Below are 22303 nucleotides of genomic sequence, written 5' to 3' on the forward strand. Positions count from 1 at the left end.
CATAACTACTTCCTATCTTTTTTATTTCAGTCGTCTAATACCTTGGGATCGGTTTAGATCCTGATCGCCAATGAAGTAGGTAGTGGGGTGCCTTGCTTGAAGTTCTGTTCATTAGAAGGATTTCTCTTTTATACCATTCAGGGTCATCTGTTAAGTCGATTATCTCACAGCAGTCTACCTCCAGAATGGGCTAGCATGTCTCAGAGCCATTTGTACACTAGGCTGGATGTTTTTCTTTGTCAGTCAACTGTTGAAATCATCGGGAAGTCAGAGGTGTCTATTAAAGGGAGTGGGTGTGTTGCAAATGTTCCATACACATCACTTCCAGCTGGTGGTGGAATTCTGCTGGACATGTCCAAAGTTATGGCTTGTTGAATCACATAATACTTCTTTAGTTGAAGTCATTTGGATATCTAGTGTCCCATGGTTAGACTTACATTCTCTACCAGAGTATGCTGACAAGATCATGGTCTTGTCCCCCAAATCTTAAGGTTTTCTAATATGATTCTCCTGCTCAACCTTAACCAGACACATGGGGCCCCATATGCCAGTTTCTCCATGGCTTTGATCAGCTAGAGAGCCTTCTGTTTTCAGATCACTCAATAAATGAGTCAAAGCAGGATATCAACATGTGTTATATGCTGTCTCCAAAATCCAAAATGGCCCAGCAAGCATGGATTATCTCATCATTATCCGGCAACTTTTAAGTCTTCTATAGCACTTAGGATTTCTGTGACTCACCTAGGGACTTACCATTTGGTAGAGATTGCTCCTCCAGCAATTTGCATTTGCTCTTGCTACTGTATAGTCCTTATCCAAAGACTTCAGGTAGTCTAGTGTGGGGATTTTGCTGCTTGCTAAAGATATCTATTCTAACTATACATTGGGAAAATACTTTGTTCCTAATGTGAGGCCAGCTCAGCAGGCGAAAACTCCTTCCATCAGCTGGCCTGCAAAAGCTCCATTCTAGCTGGCATAAAAGAATGACATTCTGGGTTCTCAGGAATTAGTTAGCTCAAAGCCAGACCCCAAATAGTGATTCCCCTTTACCTAGTGAAGTTACCATGGCAAATGGCTTCAGAATCTTAGGGGGAAATGAAGACGACAGTTCATGGTATATGCCTGTTGATGTGCTGTGGACATACAAATTACTCATATGTCAAATCACTGTGACGTTTGCTGCACCAACTAGCGGTGGGGTATCTGAAGCTGGCTCGTAACCCAAATTTTAGCTCCCAACTCAACTCAAAGCAAAAAATCAGCTGAGAGACGGCTCGTATCTCGAAAAACTCGTTAGTCAGTACACTCGTAAGTCAAGGCCCCAAATGCCGCATCCTCCGGAAATTCTGTTTCTTTGTTATGGGTTGGAGGCTCAGAAATCAGGATTTTAAAAAGATTCCCAGGTGATTCTAATGTGCAGCCAAGGTTGAGAACCACTGCTCTAGGATGTGTTATGCTTGCATCCTTATATCCATCAGCCGTGAGAGTGGAGAGAACTTTTCACCATGAAAACAAGATACAGTAGAGAGATTTTTAGAAGTTGGCCTTTGCCAACTCCTCTGTTGCCTTTCAGCATTATTTCAATTGTCTCACCAAGGCCCTGTCTTTCATACAAGCAACCCAGGAAAGATGTGAATTCCATTGTCATTAACATTTAGCAACCAGCAAAATTCTGAAATGTTAACATTTGGTTCAGCAGAAAACATAGCCAGTCATAGGAAGGCCCTGAGCCTCGCACTGTTTGTGCAGGTGAGCATTTGATATTGGAGCTGGGCTTTTTCTTGTTTTGTTACCAGACGTTGTCAGAAGTAATTCTCAGTGTCAACATTTCTCATCTACTTTTTTTTTAAATATATTTTATTGATTTTTTACAGAGAGGAAGGGAGAGAGATAGAGAGTCAGAAACATCGATGAGAGAGAAACATCGATCACACTGCCTCCTGCACATCCCCCACTGGGGATGTGCCCGCAACCCAGGTACATGCCCTTGACCGGAATCGAACCTGGGACCCTTCAGTCTGCAGGCTGACGCTCTATCCACTGAGCCAAACCGGTTTTGGCTCATCTACTTTTAATTGGAATTCTCCCACCCCTTTACCACCAGCTGAAACACATTCCAGGTGATTACAAGCAGTAACTGAAGTTCCTTTCTCTTTATCTGAACACGGGAATCAGATTTACATCACCCACATTTCTCCCATCAGTTTCTCAACTACAACCCACTCACTGATACTAACTGCTAAGTCACTTCCTTTATTTAAAAACTAGAGAAGTCAACACAACTAAATGAAGCAAAACAACAAAACTGTCAGTTGGGGAGACACTGGAAAAGTTGACAGAACCAAAAGATGAGGTAGGCTACCAGCACTTGGGCAGAGCAGGCCCTGTTCTGCTGGCTCTAGGGTCCTTTCAAGAAGCCTCTGCTGCTTTCAAAGTCCTGCCTGGCAAAGAGAATCTGGTTGGCACCGTATGGGACAAGTGTGACTGTGCTTGCATCAGTTAACCCTATCAGGAAAGAAGCTGACAAATAACACCTAGGACAAACACACCAATTTGTGTCTTCTATCATAGAATAGTATTTTTATGATCATGGAGTAAGGAGGACCTTTCTAAGCAAAACACAAGATTTATTCCAAAATGGAATAGATTGAAAGGTAGTAAATGTATTTAAAATGTTAAACATCTCTATAAAAAAAAAGTCTCCATAAAAAGTGGCCAACTGGAAGAAGCTATATGCCACAGGTAGACAGACTATTCCATAATATATAGAGCTTCTACAAACCTGCTGTAGCAAAATTGGCAATTCACAGAAAAATAAAAGGTCTATAAGCATATGAAAAAAAGCTCAACTATATCTAGTCATCAGGGAAGGCAAGATTAAAACAACCATTATTTTGAGCCTGTCAGATATGAAAATTTTAAAAGACTGATACCAAGTATGGGCAAAGGTATGGGGATACATATACTGTCATTGACAGGTAGAAAGAGTTCACATTGGTATAGCATTGGAAGGATGATTTAACAGTATCAAGCAAATTTTAAATACACACACTATCTGACCTGACTTCTGAGACTCTAACACAGCGGTTCTCAACCTGTGGGTTGCGATCCCTTTGGCAGTCGAATGACCCTTTCACAGGGGTTGCCTAAGACCATCCTGAATATCAGATATTTACATTACGATTCATAACAGTAGCAACATTACAGTTATGAAGTAGCAACGAAATAATTTTATGATTGGGTCACAACATGAGGAACTGTATTTAAAGGGCCAGAAGGTTGAGAACCACTGCTCTAACAGAAAACCAAATATGTATTTGTACGTGGATGCTCATTACAGCATTATTTCTAATAGTAAAGAAAATAAAAAGCAGATATCTATCAAATAGCAGAATGGCTAAATGAGTTCTTGTGTCCATTATGAAATTCTGTACTGTCATTAAAATAAATGTGTTGGCATAGAAAAATCTAAGTTGTACTGTTAATGAAGAAAACGCATTACAGAGGACTATACATGGTATAATACCCCCTTTAAAAAATATATGAGTGTATTAATGCATTTTTTTTAAATCTGGAAGAAGAATACTGTGACGGTGAGCAATGGGTTACCTATAAGGGAAAGTAGAATATAGGAGAGACATGATAGGGAATTTCCTCTTCTGAATTTATTTGACTTTTACAACAAGCATATTCTTTTATAATGTTTTTTAAAGCAGAGGTTTTAAAAAATATATATGGTAAATACAGCGAATGGAGCTTAGATTCAGGATGGATGTACTGCATGTAGAATAAAGAATTGATGTCCCTAGCTTGAACTACGCCAGGAGTCTTGTGGTCAGGTCTCTGTGAAAAGGAATGGGAAGTTGTTTTGGAGAAAAAAATGTACCATGGGGGTGAACAGCTGAAGGAACAATAGGCATAGGACACAACAGTTTGTTTTCAGATATTTGACAGGCTTTATGAAAGAGTATAGCATCTACCACGGTTGAAAGTTCCATGAGATTGTGTTTGTCCTAGAATTATAAGCTGCAACTTTTTTATTGACCAGTATTTGTCTTAGAAGGAAGCACTGAATTTGTTTAAAAGAAACATTTTGAAAAGTCACTTATTGAGGTCCCTAAAGCATGTTCACACACACGAAAATTTGGTTAGCTCCTGAGAGGAAGGGGGGGGGGGGGATAGGGAGCGAGAAGAGAAGGAATGAGGTGGAGCTGGTGAGACGGTTAAAATCTGTGCATTGCAAGATGTGACACCCCATTGCTCAGGATCCTACATCTTTTTTTTTTTTTAATATATTTTATTGATTTTTTACAGAAAGAGAGAGGGATAGAGAGTTAGAAACATCAATGAGAGAGAAACATCGATCAGCTGCCTCCTGCACACCCCCTACTGGGGATGTGCCCGCAACCAAGGTACATGCCCTTGACCGGAATCGAACCTGGGACCCTTGAGTCCGCAGGCGGATGCTCTATCCACTGAGCCAAACCGGTTAGGGCAGGATCCTACATCTTTAATAGAGACAGCTTAATTCTTGGATTTCCAGATGAAAAGGCTTGTGTGTGTAATCTGGTGACAGGACTGTGTGACATTGGAGTGAAGTAGAAGCAAAGTAGCATCTACACTGATGAGTTGTCTCTAAACAAATGAATTAGAGCCAAACACAAGAATTTAGCAGGCGCTGTGTCAAGGGCTTTGAATTCAGCATTCTAGGGAATTGGGGTTTCAGAGCTTCCAAGAGGCAGAGAAGGTGCCAGCTGACATCTGAGTTTTACACTAGTCAGTACAAGAGAAATGCAAAAGAAGTTGTGTATCTGAGTGTTGGGTCCTTCCAAATAAACTGTCCCAGGATGAGATAAACTACCTTGGAAGGTGTTGATTCCCCATCACAGCAGAATATTCAGGCACTGGTAGCTGTTAGGTGAGAGTATTTAAAAGGGAATTCAAACATAAAAGTGAATGAATGAGATTCAAAACAGTACTGGAGATCTTAGCATAGTGAAGCAGGAAAAGAAATGAAAGGTTTTAAAGATTGGAAAGGAAGAGACAAAATATGCATTTTTCACAGAATAGAATATTGTCCTCAGAGAAATGCAAAGTCTCATCAGATAAATTATCAGAATTGGTAAGTTATTTTAGTAAGATTGATAGATACAAAAACAGCATTAAAAATTAATGCATTTCTTTGCATAAGCCACAGTCAGAATCTAATACTAATTTTTAAAAGATGGCCATTTGCTGTAGCATTTAAAATATAAAGTACCTAAGAATAAATTTAACAAAATATTTACAAAATCTTTAGAGAAAATATTTAAATGTTTGAAGACATTAAAGAAAAAGCCTAAATTAAAGGCTCAATATTGTAAAAATGTCAATCCTCCCCAAACTGATATGTAGATTCAATGCAATTCCAATAAAAATCCCAACAGGTTTTTTGTGGAACTTGACAAGCTGATTCTAAAATTTATATGGAGGAGAAAAGATTCAAGAATAGCCAAGACATTCCTGAAGAAGAAGAACAAGGTGAGGAGATCTGCCTTACCAGATTTAAAGAGTATTATAAAATCTAGTAAGACAGTAACGTATTGGTACTGGGATAGACGGATTGATCAGTGGAATAAAATAGAGAACTCCAAAGCAGATTTGTGTGTAAGTGGAAGCCTACTCATGACTGAAATGCTGTTGTAGTTTTGTTAGATGAAAAGATGGTCTTTACAATAAATAATGCTGGAACAATTGGGTAATAAATGAAAATTAATTCTTGTCTCATACCAGAAACAAAAATCAGTCCCAGTTAGTGTGCACACTGAAATCTAACAGACAGAATGATGAAACATGAATGAATGTAGGAAAATAAAATCTCACAGTAGGAAAGGATTCTTAAGACTTAAAATGTTGATAAAGGGAAAGATTAACCAACTTGACTACATTATGATGTAAAACTTCTGTTTATAAATAGATACCATAAAAAATGAAAGGGCAGGCCACAAACTTGGCAAAAAATATCTGTAACACTTATAACTGATGAAGAATGAGTAGAATATATAAACAACTCGTACAAATTAAGAAAACAAACAAGCAATCCAGGAGAAAAGGGGGAAATACTTGCTAGGTAGTTCACAGAAGAAGAAACCCTGTTGACCAGTCATCTGTGGAAAGATGGTCAACTTCATTAATAAATCAGGAGAAGTATAAATTAAACCGACATTTGATACATTTAAAGTCTGACCATAGCAAATGTTGATGAGTATACAAAACTACTGAGAACACTACATTGCTGATGGGAGTGTAAATTGTTACAACTACTTTGAAAAACAATTTGGCCTTATCTGGTAAAGTTGTATTCATACCTAAAACTCTTGCACATGTGCATGAGGAAACACATACCAATTTGTGTTTGAAGTAGGATTGTTCACTGTAAGCAACCCCAGTATTCGTCAGTAATAGAGTGGGTAAATAAATGTTGGTATGGACTCAAAATGGAACACTACAAAGTAAAGTGAATGAACTTTGGCTACATGGAACAACCTAGATGAGTCTTCAGAACATAACATGGGACAAAATAAAAACAAGTTACCACTTGATTATGATTCAATTGTTATCAAAAAGTAGACTGAATAATAAAAAATATTATTTAAGGATACAAGATATATGGGGTACAAATAAATTAAAGCAAGATAATGATAAACACAATATTTTTAAGTTTATTTGTGAGGAGGAGTATATGATGAGGGAAAAGACCAAAGAGAACTTGTAAGTTACATTATGTGATGGATATATTTGTATTTTTAGAAATATAAAAACTGAAAAACAATGTTTTAAAAAACAACATGTTTTTTAAAATGGCTTAATCTTGCTTCCAATGAAGGCTTAAGCAGGGATGAAATGGTCTTTGATGCCACCTAGTGTTTCAAGAGATTTTATATCTAAATCCTTCTGGTTATCTGCTGCTTCCTAGCTCTGGGCTAGGTTTTTCAGGTTAGAAAGGAAAAGGAGTAGGATTCTCCTTGTTTTCATCCCTGACATAGGCTCTTCAGCCTGATCCTTTGCATCTAGCACCATGTTCTCTAGAGCAGGCCCTTTTCTCTTGTCAAACAGTAGCTCCTGTTTCTTCCTCACTTTGCTTTTAGGAACCTTACTTAGCATGGCTGGAGAACTAGTTTTTCTTCATCATGACCTGAGGAGCTAGGGATGCTGATAGGACTGTGGTCATGGTTATTAGCTGATAGGACTATGGTCATGTATTACTGACCCTGGGGACTATTTTCAAGCCTTGCTGTCTACCTTTGTTCTACATCATTTTAGACAAGGCCTGTACTGGGAAAGTAATGCCTCTGAATTACTTGTGGGGGCTTTAAAATCTTGTATCTTATCTTGCTCTGACCAGGGTGGAAACATGGAAATCTAGCCTATCTGGGTGAATTGGGAAATTCCAGTCTTAAGCAGGGTCTCTGTTCATGTGTAAGAGTCCTGCTCAGGATACTCTCCCTCCCTCCCGCCTCCCCCCACTTAAGTATTGGCAGCATCAGGTCTAAAGAAATTGCTTCTCAATAAAATAACATGTAGCCCTAACTGGTTTGGCTCAGTGGATAGAACTTTGGCCTGCGGACTGAAGGGTCCTGGGTTTAATGCCAGTCAAGGGCATGTACCTTGGTTGCGGGCACATCCCCAGCAGGGGGTGTGCAGGGGGCGGCTGATTGATGTTTCTCTCTCATCAGTGTTTCTAACTCTCTATCCCTCTCCCTTTCTGTAAAAAATCAATAAAATATATATTTTTTAAAATAAAAATAACATGTAAAATCTCCAGGGTTTTAACTCTGAACAGAAAATCGTAAGTGAAGGCAGATGGATTATGAGATTCTGACTCCCTTTATCTTAGGATCTTTTAATTTCTCTTTATCACTGTCTTGATGGTTCCCAGGAAACATGTTTGCTCCCTTCTTAGAGATCTTGCTTTCATCTGGTAAAATTAGTTCCTTTTAGGCTGGCATTTCCTTTATTTAATCATATTTTTTATTATCAAAATTAGAAACCAAAGAGTCACCCTTTATTCCTGTCTCTTTCTCTCCCCAATCTACATTCCTTTCAGTCCATCTCTCAATCTAGTAACTCTTCTCCAGAATATATCTCAAATGCATCTATTTCCTTTTACCTTCATCTTTCCATGTTTCTATTCTTGTTTGCCAGTCCATTTTCCATGTATCAGCTAGAGTGATTCTTTAACATGTATATTGGATTGCAGCTTTTTTTTAAAATATATTTTTATTGATTTTTTACAAAGAGGAAGGGAGAGGTATAGAGAGTTAGAAACATCAATGAGAGAGAAACATCGATCAGCTGCCTCCTGCACACCCCCTAGTGGGGATGTACCCGCAACCAAGGTACATGCCCTTGACCGGAATTGAACCCGGGACCCTTCAGTCCACAGGCCAACGCTCTATCCACTGAGCCAAACCAGTCAGGGCATGGATTGCAGCTTTAAAACCTTGAATGGTTTCCTCCTGCACTTAAAATTCAAGCTCTCGATTGAAGGACCTATGTGGAAAAATGTGAATTAACCTTACCAAGCTCATCTCCTCCCACTTCTTGCCATCCCCACCAATCACACTTTCTGTATAATATGCTCACTGACCTTTTAGTTCTTCCCACAAACCAAGCCTTCTCCTCTCTCTCTGAGTCACCACAGATGCTGACCACTGTGCCTAGAATACTGTTTTCCACACTCATCCTTCCTCTGATTTTGGGTATACTTTCTCTAATAGCATTTTGTTCTTTCATTACATTTATTGTGGTGTATAATTTTATATTTATTTGTTTAATGTCCGTCTTTCACACACAAGTTTGTATTGTCTATGAAAGCAAGAACTGTGTATATGATTGATTCACCACTGTTTGCTCTGTATCTAACCCGGTATCTGAGAGGTATACAATATATAATTTGTTAAAGGAGTAAGTGAAAAATAATACATGAATCATAATTTACTTAACTCTTTTACTACTGCTGAATATTAAAGCTGTTTTCAGTTTTGGGTCATTTAATGAAGTAAATAACTTGAACATAGAGATTTTTATTTCTTTAGGCTAGATTCTCAGAAGTGGAGTTGCTAGATCAAAGAGTATGAATATTTTTAATTTTATTTTTAAGGCTTATAAAACGTATTTCCAAATCACTTATAGAAAGGTTTCTAGGTTGGAATTTTTTAACTGTTTCCCTTTTTGCTTTCTTAGTTTTGAATATATGGAACATATCAAAAGAAAACAGTTCAAATAATAAGGCTTAGCTTCCCGCTCCTTTTTAAAATTAATTTATTAAATGCCTATTCTATGCCAGACAGATTATTTTATTTATTTCTTATGTGGCAGATATTAGCATCCCAATTTTACAGATGAGGGCATTTGGGCCTAGAAAGTTTAACTGTTTTGCTCAAGTTCAGACAATCCAGACTGTCTCGTGTGAAACCATTTGTACTTATCCATATACCTACCAATACACATGTCCTTCAGAATTGCTGCATAGTCACTGCCACCTCACCAGGTCCTCTGCTTCCTAACTGCTGAATCCCTGTGAATGCCTGTCCTTGTTTCCTTGCTACATGATGCTAGAGGCTGGGTTGCCATGCTCCTTTGTCAGGGCCCTAGAGAGGACCTAACTCAGCTAACCGTCCAGAGCACTCCTGTGTGGTTCATTCTGAGATGCATCTTATCTTTGCATTGTGGTTAGCATGAGGAGAAGTGGCTCATCCCTTTATGTCTCCACTCCAATTAACAGGGTGGTCCATTTTGGCCCAGCACTGTAACAGGCCCCTAACCATGTAGTAACCATATAAAGAGCATGCTGCATAATAACAGAAGGCATTCGGCTCCTGGGGATTCTTGGTGGTAAACTCTAAGAAGTTTGTAGGCACTTTAGAAAAAGGAGCACGCTCTGTGTTAGGCTGCAAGTGTTCCCTTGGACCCATCTTTTTCCCCCAAGGAAAGGCAGAACTTGCTGCCAGGTCTGGAGTTGGTGTAGCAGTCTGCATGTTTGGTGTTTATCCCTGTAAGTAACTCCTCTAATTTCTCTTAACCTTTCAGGCTCTCCCTGCTTGTCCTATCCAGGCCACCTGTGAAGCTGCCTCCAAGGAGGAAAATAAGGAAAAAAATCGATATGTAAACATCTTGCCTTGTGAGTGTTTGTAGGGTTTCTAGGGATGTAACCTGAAACTGCATCTCTAGCCAGTTTTTCTGAGGCTGGAAAGAATGTTGTGTTTAATAATAGGCGGGTTGGTAAAGAGAGTAAGGTCAGGCCTTCTCTCAATCTGAAATTGCCTTTATGGTTCCCAAGGCGACTCCAGGTGCTTACAAAGTCAGTAGGGGTGCTTAACTAGTTTTTTGTGGCAGGCCTAAAGTTTCTAGGAGGTTAGGGAGAGCAGTTTCACTAGGACCAGATAAGAAGTGGGTTGTTCATGGAGGTTTTTTTTGTAGTGCTCATTGCAAAGAAATTATGATACAGAGTTCTCTTCATAAACCTTCCCAGAGTTAGTCATTACTCATTAGTTGATCTATATAGCCTAACAGACATTTTTCTAGACCAGGGGTTTCCAGAATGTGGGATATACATAATCCAGTGGGATAAGAGAGCAAAATATTTGAACTTTGTCTTGTTTTTATAATGACTTTTTTTGTGTGTACAAATTATATAATTTATTATTTAAAGACCTGGTATATTTTTGAGTGCTAAACATATTAGAGATCACTATATATTTATATATACATACTGTAATTATGTCTTCCTATTTGTGTATGAATATATGTATGTGTATTATATATATATATGTATGTATTTAATGTAATTGGTATATTGTATACATTGTTCAGACCCCCTTTTTTTTTTTAAATCCTCACCCAAGGATATATTTTCTGTTGATTTCTAGAGAAAGTGGAAGAAGCATCGACATGAGAGAGACACATCAATTGGTTGCCCCCTCTCCCCCACCCGACCCTTACCAGGGCTGGGGAACCTGCAACTGAGGTACTTGCCCTTGACTAGGAATCAAACCTGAGACCCTTTGGTCCTTGGGTCGATGCTGACCACTGAGCCAAGTCAGCCAGGGCAGACCTTTTTCTTTTAACAATATATATACACTGAGTGGCCAGATTATTATGACCACCTGACGTTTGTAGGCAAATTAGCTATAATTTCACGCTGAAGTTGCTAGAGCGCCAGATCTTATAAACGTCTGAATAGCACAACATACCTAAGTATCGTTGCTGATCAAGTTCATCCTATCATGTTGATGGCGTATCCCAATGGAGATGGCTTCTTCCAACAAGACAATGCGCCATGCCACGGTGCTCGTATTGTGCAGGAGTGGTTTCAAGAATATGAGGGAGACTTTACCTTGCTTAGGTGGCCCCCACAATCACCAGATCTCAATCCAATTGAGCATTTGTGGGATGAAGTTAAGTTAAAAGAGCCATCAGGCAACTGGTTCCACAATCATCAAATCTCACAGAACTGGACAGTGCTATCCATCAGGTATGGTGTCAGATTCCTTGCATCACTTTTCTACATCTTGTGGAGTCAATGCCAAGAAGAATCGCCGCAGTATTGAAGGCAAAAGGTGGCCCAACGAAGTACTGATGGAGTGGTCATAATAATCTGGCCACTCATAATAATCTGGCCACTCAGTGTATATTGTCAATTCATCTGTTGAGAAACAAAAGTACTCACTTTCCTCTTTATCAACTGCTTACTATTCCATATCTTTTTTTTCTTTAACAATAGTTTATTGATTTTTAGAGAAAAGGGGAAAGAAACATCAATGTGAGAGCAAAACATTGATCAGCTGTCTCTTGCATGCCCCCTACCAGGGATCAAGTCTGAAACCCAGGCATGTGCCCTGACCAGAATCGAACTGGCAACCTTTCAGTGCACAACCAACTGAGCCATCCCGGCCAGAGCTGTGAACATATCTTAATTTATTTAACTAATCCCCTAATGATGATTGAGATATGTCCAAATTTTTGCTGTTATAAATAGTTGCTGCAGTGACATCTTTATACATCTGTGTCTCTATACACATAGGCACAAATGTCTTATCTGGCCTGATTGTGTCAGGACCAGTGAGAAATAAAATTGGATTTAACTATTTTAATATTAACAATATTTAAAGATTAATTTTTTTTCCTAGATGATCACTCTAGAGTCCATCTGACACCAGTTGAAGGAGTTCCAGATTCTGATTACATCAATGCTTCATTCATCAATGTAAGGAACTCAAGCTTTCTCATTCATTATCTTGAACTGTGTCCTTCCCAGCTTCATGTTAAGAGGAGTATTTGTCATTTCAAGTTTTCCCTGAGGAGTCAATTTTTTAAGTGACTGAAAACAATTTTTTTTTAATTTTCATGTATTTTTATTGATTTTAGCGGGGAAGGGAGAGGGAGAGAGAGATAGGAAACATCAATGACGAGAGAGAATTATTGATCAGCTGCCTCCTGCACCACCCCCACTGGGGATCGAGCCCGTAACCTGGGCATGTGCCCTGACCGGGAATTGAACCGTGACCTCCGGGTTCATAGGTCGATGCTCAACCACTGAGCCATGTTGGCCAGGTAAAAGGGGTTTATTATAAGATACTGGATAGCTTACAAAATCTGTGGGAGAGCCAATGAACCAAGCTAAGGTGCTGCTCAGTGAGGAATAGAGCAGTCACAGTGGTACCCAACTACCCTGTAACTCTCATAGTGAAAGCTCTGCAGAAGACCTGGATGCTTCTGCCATGCTTGCCCAAAGACCAAATCTTGCTAGCACAATCACTATCTCACATCGCTCACTTCTACCCCTGGTCTTATGTGGGAGCATCTGCTAGGTCTGTGCAGAACTAAACTGCAAGGGATGAATCTAGGGAATTTAGCTTTTAGTGTCTTGGCCCCTGTAGTAAGAAAGTCAGGATAGCAGTGGGTGAGACTGGGTGTTGAATAAGCCACCTTATAGTAGCTGCAATTTTTCAGTACAGCTAAGGGTTTTAATTCTCTGGGCAATGGGGTAGTATCGAAGGTATTAAAGACAAGAAGTGACATGGCCACATTTGTATATTGGTCACTCAGGTTACTATGTGCAACATGGATTTAAGAGGACCAACTAGGGGCTGTTACAGTAGTAGGTTATAGATGATGAGGGCCTGTAGAAAGGTTGAAGAGGAAGCAACAAAATAAAAGCTACTTTGGAGGTAGACTTAACAGGACTTGGTGATTGATTGTATATTTTCGAGAGTAGAGCTTATAGAAAATACAGTGATCCATGTGGATGTCCAGCACACAGTTGGTCATATTCATCTGGAGCTCAGAGGAGATATTCCAAAGCCATGGTCTTGGAAGTTATTCAGAGAGAGAATATTGGGCCCTGGGGCCCACCAGCCTCTGCCACACACACATTGAGCAAGAGACACTCATGAATAAGATAAAAGGAGACTTGGGAGAGAAGAGCACCTCAGAGGGCAAAAAGTAAAGCATGGAGGAAATGTCAGATGGTCAGCAGGGTTAAGTGCAGATGAGAGATAAGTGAGAAAGAGGGAGCAAATGTGCCTTGGATTTGGAGTATAGGGGTAGACAGTGTCCTTTGAAGCAAATCAAGGCCATTTGTTATAGGCTGCCAGTTATACTTACCAAACCCTTTTTCTCTCCAACTTAATTGAGGTATAGTTTATATAACAAAAATTTGGTCTATTTAAAGTGTAGAAGTCAGTAAATTTTATAAAATTTACCAAGTCATCCTGCCATCACCCTAATTGTTTAAGAATAGTTTTAACTTTAGTATATGTAATTCATATACCATAATTTTACCCATTTAAAGTGTACAATTCGGTGGTTTTTAGTATATTCACGGATATATGCAGCCATCACCAGTCGATTTTACAACCTTTTCATCACCTCCAAAAAGGAACCCTATACCCTTTAGTTATTGCCTCTTAGTTTTAGAACATTTGATTACTTCAATAAAAACTTCTTGTCCAGATACAGTTAAACCCCATTCCTATCCCTGGCAACCATTACCAAGCCCTTTTTGCAGAGAGCTAAGATCACAGATGGATCTTGAAGGGAAGTGGTGGCAACTGCCAGTGGAGACTAGGACCTGTGGTGTGGGGAACACAAAAGTGTGAAAGCAAACCTGACATTGGTCACAAGGGGAGGCAAAAGAGGCAGTGGTATAGTTGGCAAGTGGGTTCCAGCCTGGAGTCTTAGAAGGAACCAATCTCCTCACTCACCTTTAGATGTCTAAGAGTGTATAGGTCTTTAGCAGTTACTGCCAGTTGTTAGTTTCTCAGAGGCTCCTTAGCTATATCCCAGTGCTCCTTTGCTTCTTCTCTCACTGCCTGTAGTGGAGAACCCAGAACACTGGGAGCTGACCTGCCATACCCACAGGTTATTCCCCGAAAGTCTTTGCACCAGGGTAAAGCATCATCAAGAAAATAACCATTTTTTTTCCAAGTGTGAGCCCAGCTTCATCCCTGGAACCACCACATTTGCTTCTGCCTTAGAGGGTTCCTATCCATTAATACTAAGACCCAGATTGTAAGGCTCTGAGACACGTCAGAAATAGGGTCTAGCCTGGGATTTGGGATTTGGATATTCTTCATTAATAATTTACTTGGAGAAGACTACCTAGATCATGTAATCTTTTATTCCTGCTATCTAAAGCTAATCCCTTGGAAATTTCTAGAATGGAAACTCTTGTTAATTGCCTGGACCTTTTTGTAGGGAGGCCTTGTTAACTGGTTGGGAGTCTGGAGAATATTATTTCCAACCCATTTTTGGTTTTCACTTTCTTTTTCTTTCCCACTCTCCTCTCCCCTCAGGGCTACCAAGAAAAGAACAAATTCATTGCTGCTCAAGGTAAAGTAATGATTTTTGAAACAGTATTTTTTTATTGATTTCAGGGAGGAAAGGAGAGAGAGAGAGAGAGGGAGAGAGAGAGAGAGAGAGAGAGAGAGAGAGAGAGAGAGAGAGAGAGAGAGAGAAATATCAGTGATGAGAGAGAATCATTGATCAGCTGCCTCCTGACTCTGCCCTACTGGGGATTGAACCTGCAACCTGGGCATGTGCACTGACCAGGAATCGAGCTGTGACCTCCTGGTTTATAGGTCAATGCTCAACCATAGAGCCACTCTGGCTCAGCAAGTAATTAATGATAATTTTTTACTCACGCTTTTCCATGAGCTCATAGTGGGTTTGGGTTATTTCTTCCAAATGCTAAATAGATTAATCTGAATGCAGTAGCCTTTCTATAAAGATTACTATCTGAAAAAAAATGTAATCCACCTTGTAATTTTATAACTAAAGGCCTTGAACTTGATGACTTAGTATCCAGGGGTCATTTAAAAGAAGTCCTTTTGTAAGTGTGCATAAAAAGACTGGAGAAGGCTATACACACATGGTGTGACCCTTTGGGAACATGAGGTTCTAGGTAGGCTGCTCAGAATTTGAATTTGTAATCAATCTCCAGAAAGGATTGGCCACCTCCCAGGGTCCAGGCTGGCTCATTTCCTCCCTGCCACTCGTGGGCCTGAGCTCCACTATTATTAATAGACTAGAGGCTGGATGCACGAAATTCAAGCAAGGGGCTCAGCCCTCGAAGCCACTGCAGCTTTGTCCAGAAGGACGTCTGGTCTATCTGGTCTAATTAGCATATTACCCTTTTATTAGTATAGATAAGTGGTCTAGGAAACTCAGAGCAGGGACCCAGTACCATGGACCCTTTAGTTAGTGGAGGACAATGTACAGGGAAACAAGCATAAATTTTGGTAAGTGGCTATGCTTTTAATACAGTAGCCAATAGCCACATGTGGCTATTTAAAAGTAAAAATTTAATTAATTAAAATTTTAAATTCAGTTCTTCAATTATAGTAGTCACATTTTAAGGCTCGCTAGCTACATGTATAAAAAGACTGGAGAAGGCTATACACACATGGTGTGACATAGTAGTGCAGATAGAAAACATTTTCACCATTACAGAAAGTTCTGTTAGACATAAAATAGAGATTGCGGTAAAGTAAGTTAGGAAAAGCCTCAGATCCTCCTTACCCTCACAGTCTCCCACTGGGGTCAGGCTTTTACGTAACCAGGCCCTGCTTTCTCTTCCTCTGTAGCCATCTGTCAATTCAGATCTGTCTTCTAAGGCCCAATTGTGCTAACACCTACTCAGTGGTGATTTTGGCACCAACAACCATGTGCAGTCTTTTCCTCTCATTATTTGCCATAGGACTTTGTTGACACTAAAATATTTGTGAATTAAGGTCTCCTGTGACTTCCTGGTTGACTTTTTTTCAAAGTCCCGTCCTCTTAAGCCTTTCCACAGTACTTCACACTCCTTGAAACTCCTCCGTTATTTCCTGATGTTCAGTTACCTTGATTTTTCTCACTTTTCTAAATATTCTTTCCCTGGCTCTTATTCTTCATTCTGCCCCTTAAATGTAGCTTCTTCCCAAATGTGTGGGTGACTGCTTCCTTGAAACTCCATCTCTGTCTTTCATGGCACCATTTTCTCTCAGTTCTCTTGCCTCTCCATCTGCTCCTCCTTATCTCCTTGCCAGGGTTTTTATTCTATCTGAACTGAATGATGCTGAGAGTCCTCAGCATTCTCTGTCTGCCCCTTCTGTTTTCTGTGTTCTCTTTGAGACAGCTCATCTAATACTCACCTCTGGCTGCTGCCTCTCTTGACCTCTCCTAAGCCACATTTTCAAACTAGTTTTGTACTCTTCCACCTGGATACCCCTACATACTCTTTAGATTTAACATCAGAAACTAAAACATGACTCTTCCTTAGACCCCAGACTGCTTTCCTCCTGTATTCTTTGGCCATCACCATGACTGGAATGTAATCTACCCAATTAACCAAGCCAGTTTAGGATAATCCAGATCTTCTACCTGTCCCTTAGTCTAATGCAGGGGTGGGCAAACTTTTTGACTCGAGGGCCACAATGGGTTCTTAAACTGGACCGGAGGGCCGGAACAAAAGCATGGATGGAGTGTTTGTGTGAACTAATATAAATTCAAAGTAAACATCATTACATAAAAGGGTACGGTTTGTTTGTTTTTTTAGTTTTATTCATTTCAAACGGGCCGTATCCGGCCCGCGGGCCGTAGTTTGCCCACGGCTGGTCTAATGACTAGTCCTCTTATTTCCATCTTCAAAATCTCTCTTCTCTTACACATTGCCTTACTCCCATCTTTCCTTCCAGCTCTGTTACAGTAGCCTACTGACTGATTCCTCTACCCCTCACCCTTGCTCCTTGCATTCTTTCCACCAGAATGTTCTTTTTCGAGGAAAACTTATGTCATGATCCTCATGATTTTCCATTATCTATCTTTCAAATTGTAATTTAACTCTATTGGGGAGTTAAGGTACAAGGGCAGGCCTTGTACCTTACCTATCTTTCCAGCTCCGTCTTCCACCACTCCATGCACTCTACAGAGTTACCTCACTGAATTCATTACATCGCTGGGTATCTCATGCTCTCTTTCTTGTTGCCAGCCGCCTGTACCTCTGCCTGGAGTGCCTATTCTCCCTGCTTCCTCTCTAAGCTCCCATCCACTGATCTACCCTAACATATAACTCAGATGTCACCTACTCTGGTAGATTTGTCCTGACCTTGCCAGGCAATGAAACAATTACTCTTCTGTATATCTTTCTGGCATATGTTCACTTCTATCATTGTTTTTCTTTGTAATTTTTTTTTTCATTTTTACCAAGGGGAATATAAATTTTAAGGAAGTCAAAGTTATTACAAGGGTTATAAAAATAATGTTCTTCCCCCTTCCTCCCTTACTCTTTTAATCTAATGCAACCATTTTTATCTGTTGATTCCTTATGGGTAGATGATATACTTTATTTAATTCTCTTACAAACAACCTCACACTCAATCAGACAGACATGCATATACATGTCTCTTTTCCCCACTCTTTTTTTTTAACTTAATTCTTTATTTAAAGTATTACATAGTTCTCCTTTTTCCCCCATTGCCCACTCTTCCCAATAGAGTTAAATTACAATTTAAGGTTAAGATGACATTTGTTGTTTACATTATTACTATACCAATATTATTTACCACTGAAGCACATAATGTATAATTTTTTTTGGTACAGTTTTTGGTTTTCTCTTTTCTGAGAGTTAATGATTAGCCTTTTTTCCTATTCACTTACTTTTTTATATAGCTAACATTGATTCTCCCTCCACTCCCCCCCGCAAAAAAAATTCTTCTCTAGAAATATATTCTCTCAAGAATTCAGATACATGGAGTTTATTTTTTTATCTTGGGATCCTTCAAGAACCTTCTTTCTTTTGCCATTCTGGATAGCTTTAGTCTCCCTTATGTGTTAGATTCCATCTCTTTCTCTTTCTTTGTTGGCTCCCTCATTTTTGTTTGGAAATCTTCTAGTGGCTTTCTGGGAAGGACTGTGTGGGAAGTAAATTTTAAATTCCAGTCTGAGCAAGTCACCTAACCCCTCTGTGGTTGATGACACCTACCTCAGAGCATGGTGGAAAGAAGTAAATGAGATATAAAACACTTAGCTCACTATCTGGCCCATAATGTGATATTGAATGAATAGTCATGCTTTCTAATCTCAACAATATATCTTTGGGAGACATTGTTCATGTTCTCTTTATATTTTGACAGCCTCCCACTCCCACTTCACTTTTTAGTGAAGTGCCTGGTGGATACATGGGGAATGTTCAGTTAGCAGGTGGGTGGGTGGATCAATGTATTAGATATTCAGCTGGAGATATGTGGGCACAGGCTTCCAAAGTCAAGAATGAATGTTTCAAATTTCCCAGCATCTTTCTTCCCCTTGCCATGGGTTCTCATTTTTGCTATTGGCTGCTTTAGGACCAAAAGAAGAAACGGTAAATGATTTTTGGAGGATGATCTGGGAACAAAACACAGCCACCATTGTCATGGTGACCAACCTGAAGGAGAGAAAAGAGGTAAGTGGAAAATTTGTTAGGAGGGCCTCTGATACAGGCATGACCAGCAGAGGGTCTTTGCTGGAGCTGTGTTTGTGTCTGGACTGTCCACCCTTTGTGGCTCCTTGCCAGTCATTCTTGCAGACAGAGCCCAGGTTAATATGCCTACCAGACTTTCCTATGTCCCAAAGGCCTCCGATGATCCCAAGGGTTGCCTAGGGCAGTGGTCGGCAAACCACGGCTCGAGAGCCACATGCGGCTCTTTGGCCCCTTGAGTGTGGCTCTTCCACAAAATACCACGTGCGGGCGCGCACGTACAGTGCGATTGAAACTTCGTGGCCCATGCGCAGAAGTCGATTTTCAGCCTTGGCGAGTCTATTTTGAAGAAGTGGTGTTAGAAGAAGTGGGGGGTGTCGGTCGGTCAGGCGACAGGAGACATGGCACAGGCGGGCCCACGGGATATGCAGTGCGGGGGAGGCGTGTACGATTCATGCACGAGTTGAGTGAGCCAGTCAGTCAGCAGTCTCATTGTGCAGTGGTTAGTGCTAGTCGCGTCCGCAAATTGCATGTGGGTGACAAAAGTACCTACTCAAAGCATAAAGTTACCTGTATTTTTCCAACCAGCTGCAAATCCTAAAGGTATTTTTGTCATCAATTTAAGAATTGTAATTATTTTGTGTTGGTGGCTTTATTATTATAAAATGAAACATTTTTTTAGGTGCCCTGTTTGACATGGCTACAAAGAAGAAGCAAACTACCTATATAGTTTAAGTTTAAAAAATGTGGCTCTCAAAAGAAATTTCAATCGTTGTACTGTTGATATTTGGCTCTGTTGACTAATGAGTTTGCCGACCACTGGCCTAGGGCATGTTCCCTGTGTCTGGTAGTCAGACAACTCACCCTGGTTCCAAACAGCCTGACAGAAAGACTTGGGCCATTGGCCAAAAAAGCACCACAGAGGGGCTTTTTCTCTTTGGCTTTCTAGTTCCTCCTTCCTGTGGTTTCCTGTCACTCCTCCTGGGTCGGCAGAGGGAGCTATATGAAACTGAGACCCTGCACCAAGTGCAAGGGAATCTGAGGCCCTGGCCTGATCCTTGAGGCAGTCTTCCAACTGGTCATTTTATTTTTGACCGCCAAGTCCATACCTGGCCAGCTCCATCACTGGGTGACAGCCAGCCCCAGTCCTGAGTCCTGGATCAATCCCCAGGAAGGAATCCCCATCATGACAGTTTTTCTCCAGGATGGCCCTTGAGTCACCTTGATCCCCACACGAGTGTTGGGGTACTGTTCAGCACCTCCACGGTGCTTGGGAAGGATAGCATTAGGTCTGGGCGTTAGGTTCATTTCTTACAACCAAACCTCTGGCTCTTGAAAGCTGTCCAAGGACCAGACACCAGAGAAGACCTTGGGCCTCTTGTGACAGGTTTACAGCCTGCATCAGTCCACCCTGGTGGCTTCCTCATAGGTTGCTGATTCCAGGGAATAAGACAAGCTCGCCTCTATAGAGTATGACAAATTTGCCCTGAACTGACGGAATAATGGGAATGGGAAAGAACAAGTATATGTGCATAAGTTAAGAGACTGCGCTAAACAGGATGAAAACTGAGGAACTTGGAAAAAGAGCAGATAAAACAAATAAGTAGGTAGTTGTTTGAGGTGAAAAAACAGGCCATAGGACTTTCCCAGGACTTCAGTCTTGGCTATTGTGGTCCTTTTCTTTCCGGCCCTTTCCATCTACCAAGGGCGGGAGGTTTAAGGGCAGGGGATGCATGTTTGTTCCTTTCCAGTGTAAGTGTGCCCAGTACTGGCCAGATCAAGGCTGCTGGACCTATGGGAATATCCGTGTGTCCGTAGAAGATGTGACCGTACTGGTGGACTACACAGTGCGAAAGTTCTGCATTCAGCAGGTACTGTTTTCTACCTCCTTTTCTTGGCTCTTGCTTTGGATCTGCTGACCATTAAGAGGGCAGAATAGGTTGTGTTATTGCCCCTTTTCCTCAGGGTGGTCAGGAAGCTGATTGTGTGTTGTGTTTGGACTCTGAAACCAGAGATCTGGCTCCCAGGGAACTTCTTTTGTGAAAACTAAGGAGCATTTTTATGACTGGGAGAAACATGATTATTATTTTTTTTAATATATTTTATTGATTTTTTACAGAGAGGAAGGGAGAGAGAGAGAGTTAGAAACATCGATGAGAGAGAAACATCTATCAGCTGTCTCCTGCACACCCCCTACTGGGGATGTGCCTGCAACCAAGGTACGTGCCCTTGACCGGAATTGAACCTGGGACCTTTCAGTCCGCAGGCCAACGCTCTATCCACCGAGCCAAACCGGCTAGGGCGAGAAACATGATTATTGAGATGGAGTTTTATCATCTTAGTATGAATCAATTGCATCAGGGGGTGGTTAATCTTCTGGGTACTTGACTCGCTTTTTCTTTTTTATTCCAATGGCTCCTAACATCAAGGATGTGATAAGCCCTGCTCCTGGCCCTCCAGAGTGACCCTGGAGGCTTAAACAGAGGTCACCTTGAGCTGAGGGCAAGTGTAGTGCTATAAAAAGAGAGCTTCCCAAGAGTCAGGAGACCTGCATTTTAGTACTGACCTTGCCATTTACTAGTTCTGAGACCATGACCAGGTCATTTACCTTGAGTTTTACATTCCATATATTGTAGACTGAGAAAAATAGTAATAGTTTACCCAGTAGGGTTCCTGGGATGATTATCTGTTCATTGTTAAAACTTTCTTGGGTACACCCTCATTTCCCTATTGTCACTAACAGCCACAGCTGGCCCTGGCCCCTAAGCCTCACCTTCCCTTCACTGGGGCTGCCCCACCTACCCCAGGGTATCAGGGCCAACACACAGGATTTCCTCACTTCACAGGTGGGCGACATGACCAACAGAAAGCCACAGCGCCTCATCACTCAGTTCCACTTTACCAGCTGGCCAGACTTTGGGGTGCCTTTCACCCCCATCGGTATGCTCAAGTTTCTTAAGAAGGTGAAGGCCTGTAACCCTCAATATGCAGGGGCCATCGTAGTCCATTGCAGGTCAGTGTGGCCTGACCCTCATTTTCCCACTCATACCACACTCTGTTCCCAAGGGAAAGCACAGGCCCTGGCTGAGGAGGCTGGCATAACGCAGATGAGCTGTTAGGTCCCTAGGGTAGCAGAGAGACTCCTCTCTGGTGCTGGTTAGAGATACTCTAGGAAAAAGGGAAGGGCAGTCCTCCAAGATTAGGGTGGGGGTGGGGGTGGGGGGAGACCACTGCTGTGAAGCCAGGAAACTAGGTTGATTGCTGCCTTGTGCAGTGGGAGCCTTCAGGCCCCTATAAGTGTAAAGGTTCTCTAACCCTAGAGGT

The 22303-nt window shown here is 41.0% G+C and overlaps 1 protein-coding gene across 10 annotated transcripts in view; it reads left to right on the forward strand.

The window, feature by feature from the left end:
• PTPRA (protein tyrosine phosphatase receptor type A) overlaps window positions 1-22303 on the forward strand; it is a 138084-nt gene that overhangs the window by 99853 nt on the left and 15928 nt on the right. For 9 of the 10 annotated variants that reach the window (XM_036323327.1, XM_036323333.1, XM_036323325.1 and 6 more), the window contains 6 exons: window positions 10072-10162; window positions 12171-12247; window positions 14838-14874; window positions 18867-18964; window positions 20731-20850; window positions 21826-21992. In XM_036323327.1, the coding sequence (XP_036179220.1) occupies window positions 10072-10162; window positions 12171-12247; window positions 14838-14874; window positions 18867-18964; window positions 20731-20850; window positions 21826-21992 (590 nt within the window). The remainder of the gene's footprint in view (window positions 1-10071; window positions 10163-12170; window positions 12248-14837; window positions 14875-18866; window positions 18965-20730; window positions 20851-21825; window positions 21993-22303) is intronic. The other variant, XM_036323334.1, reaches the window with a different exon arrangement.

Source organism: Myotis myotis, unplaced genomic scaffold (genome assembly GCF_014108235.1).
Source record: "Myotis myotis isolate mMyoMyo1 unplaced genomic scaffold, mMyoMyo1.p scaffold_m19_p_9, whole genome shotgun sequence".
In the NCBI taxonomy this organism is placed as follows: domain Eukaryota; kingdom Metazoa; phylum Chordata; class Mammalia; order Chiroptera; family Vespertilionidae; genus Myotis; species Myotis myotis.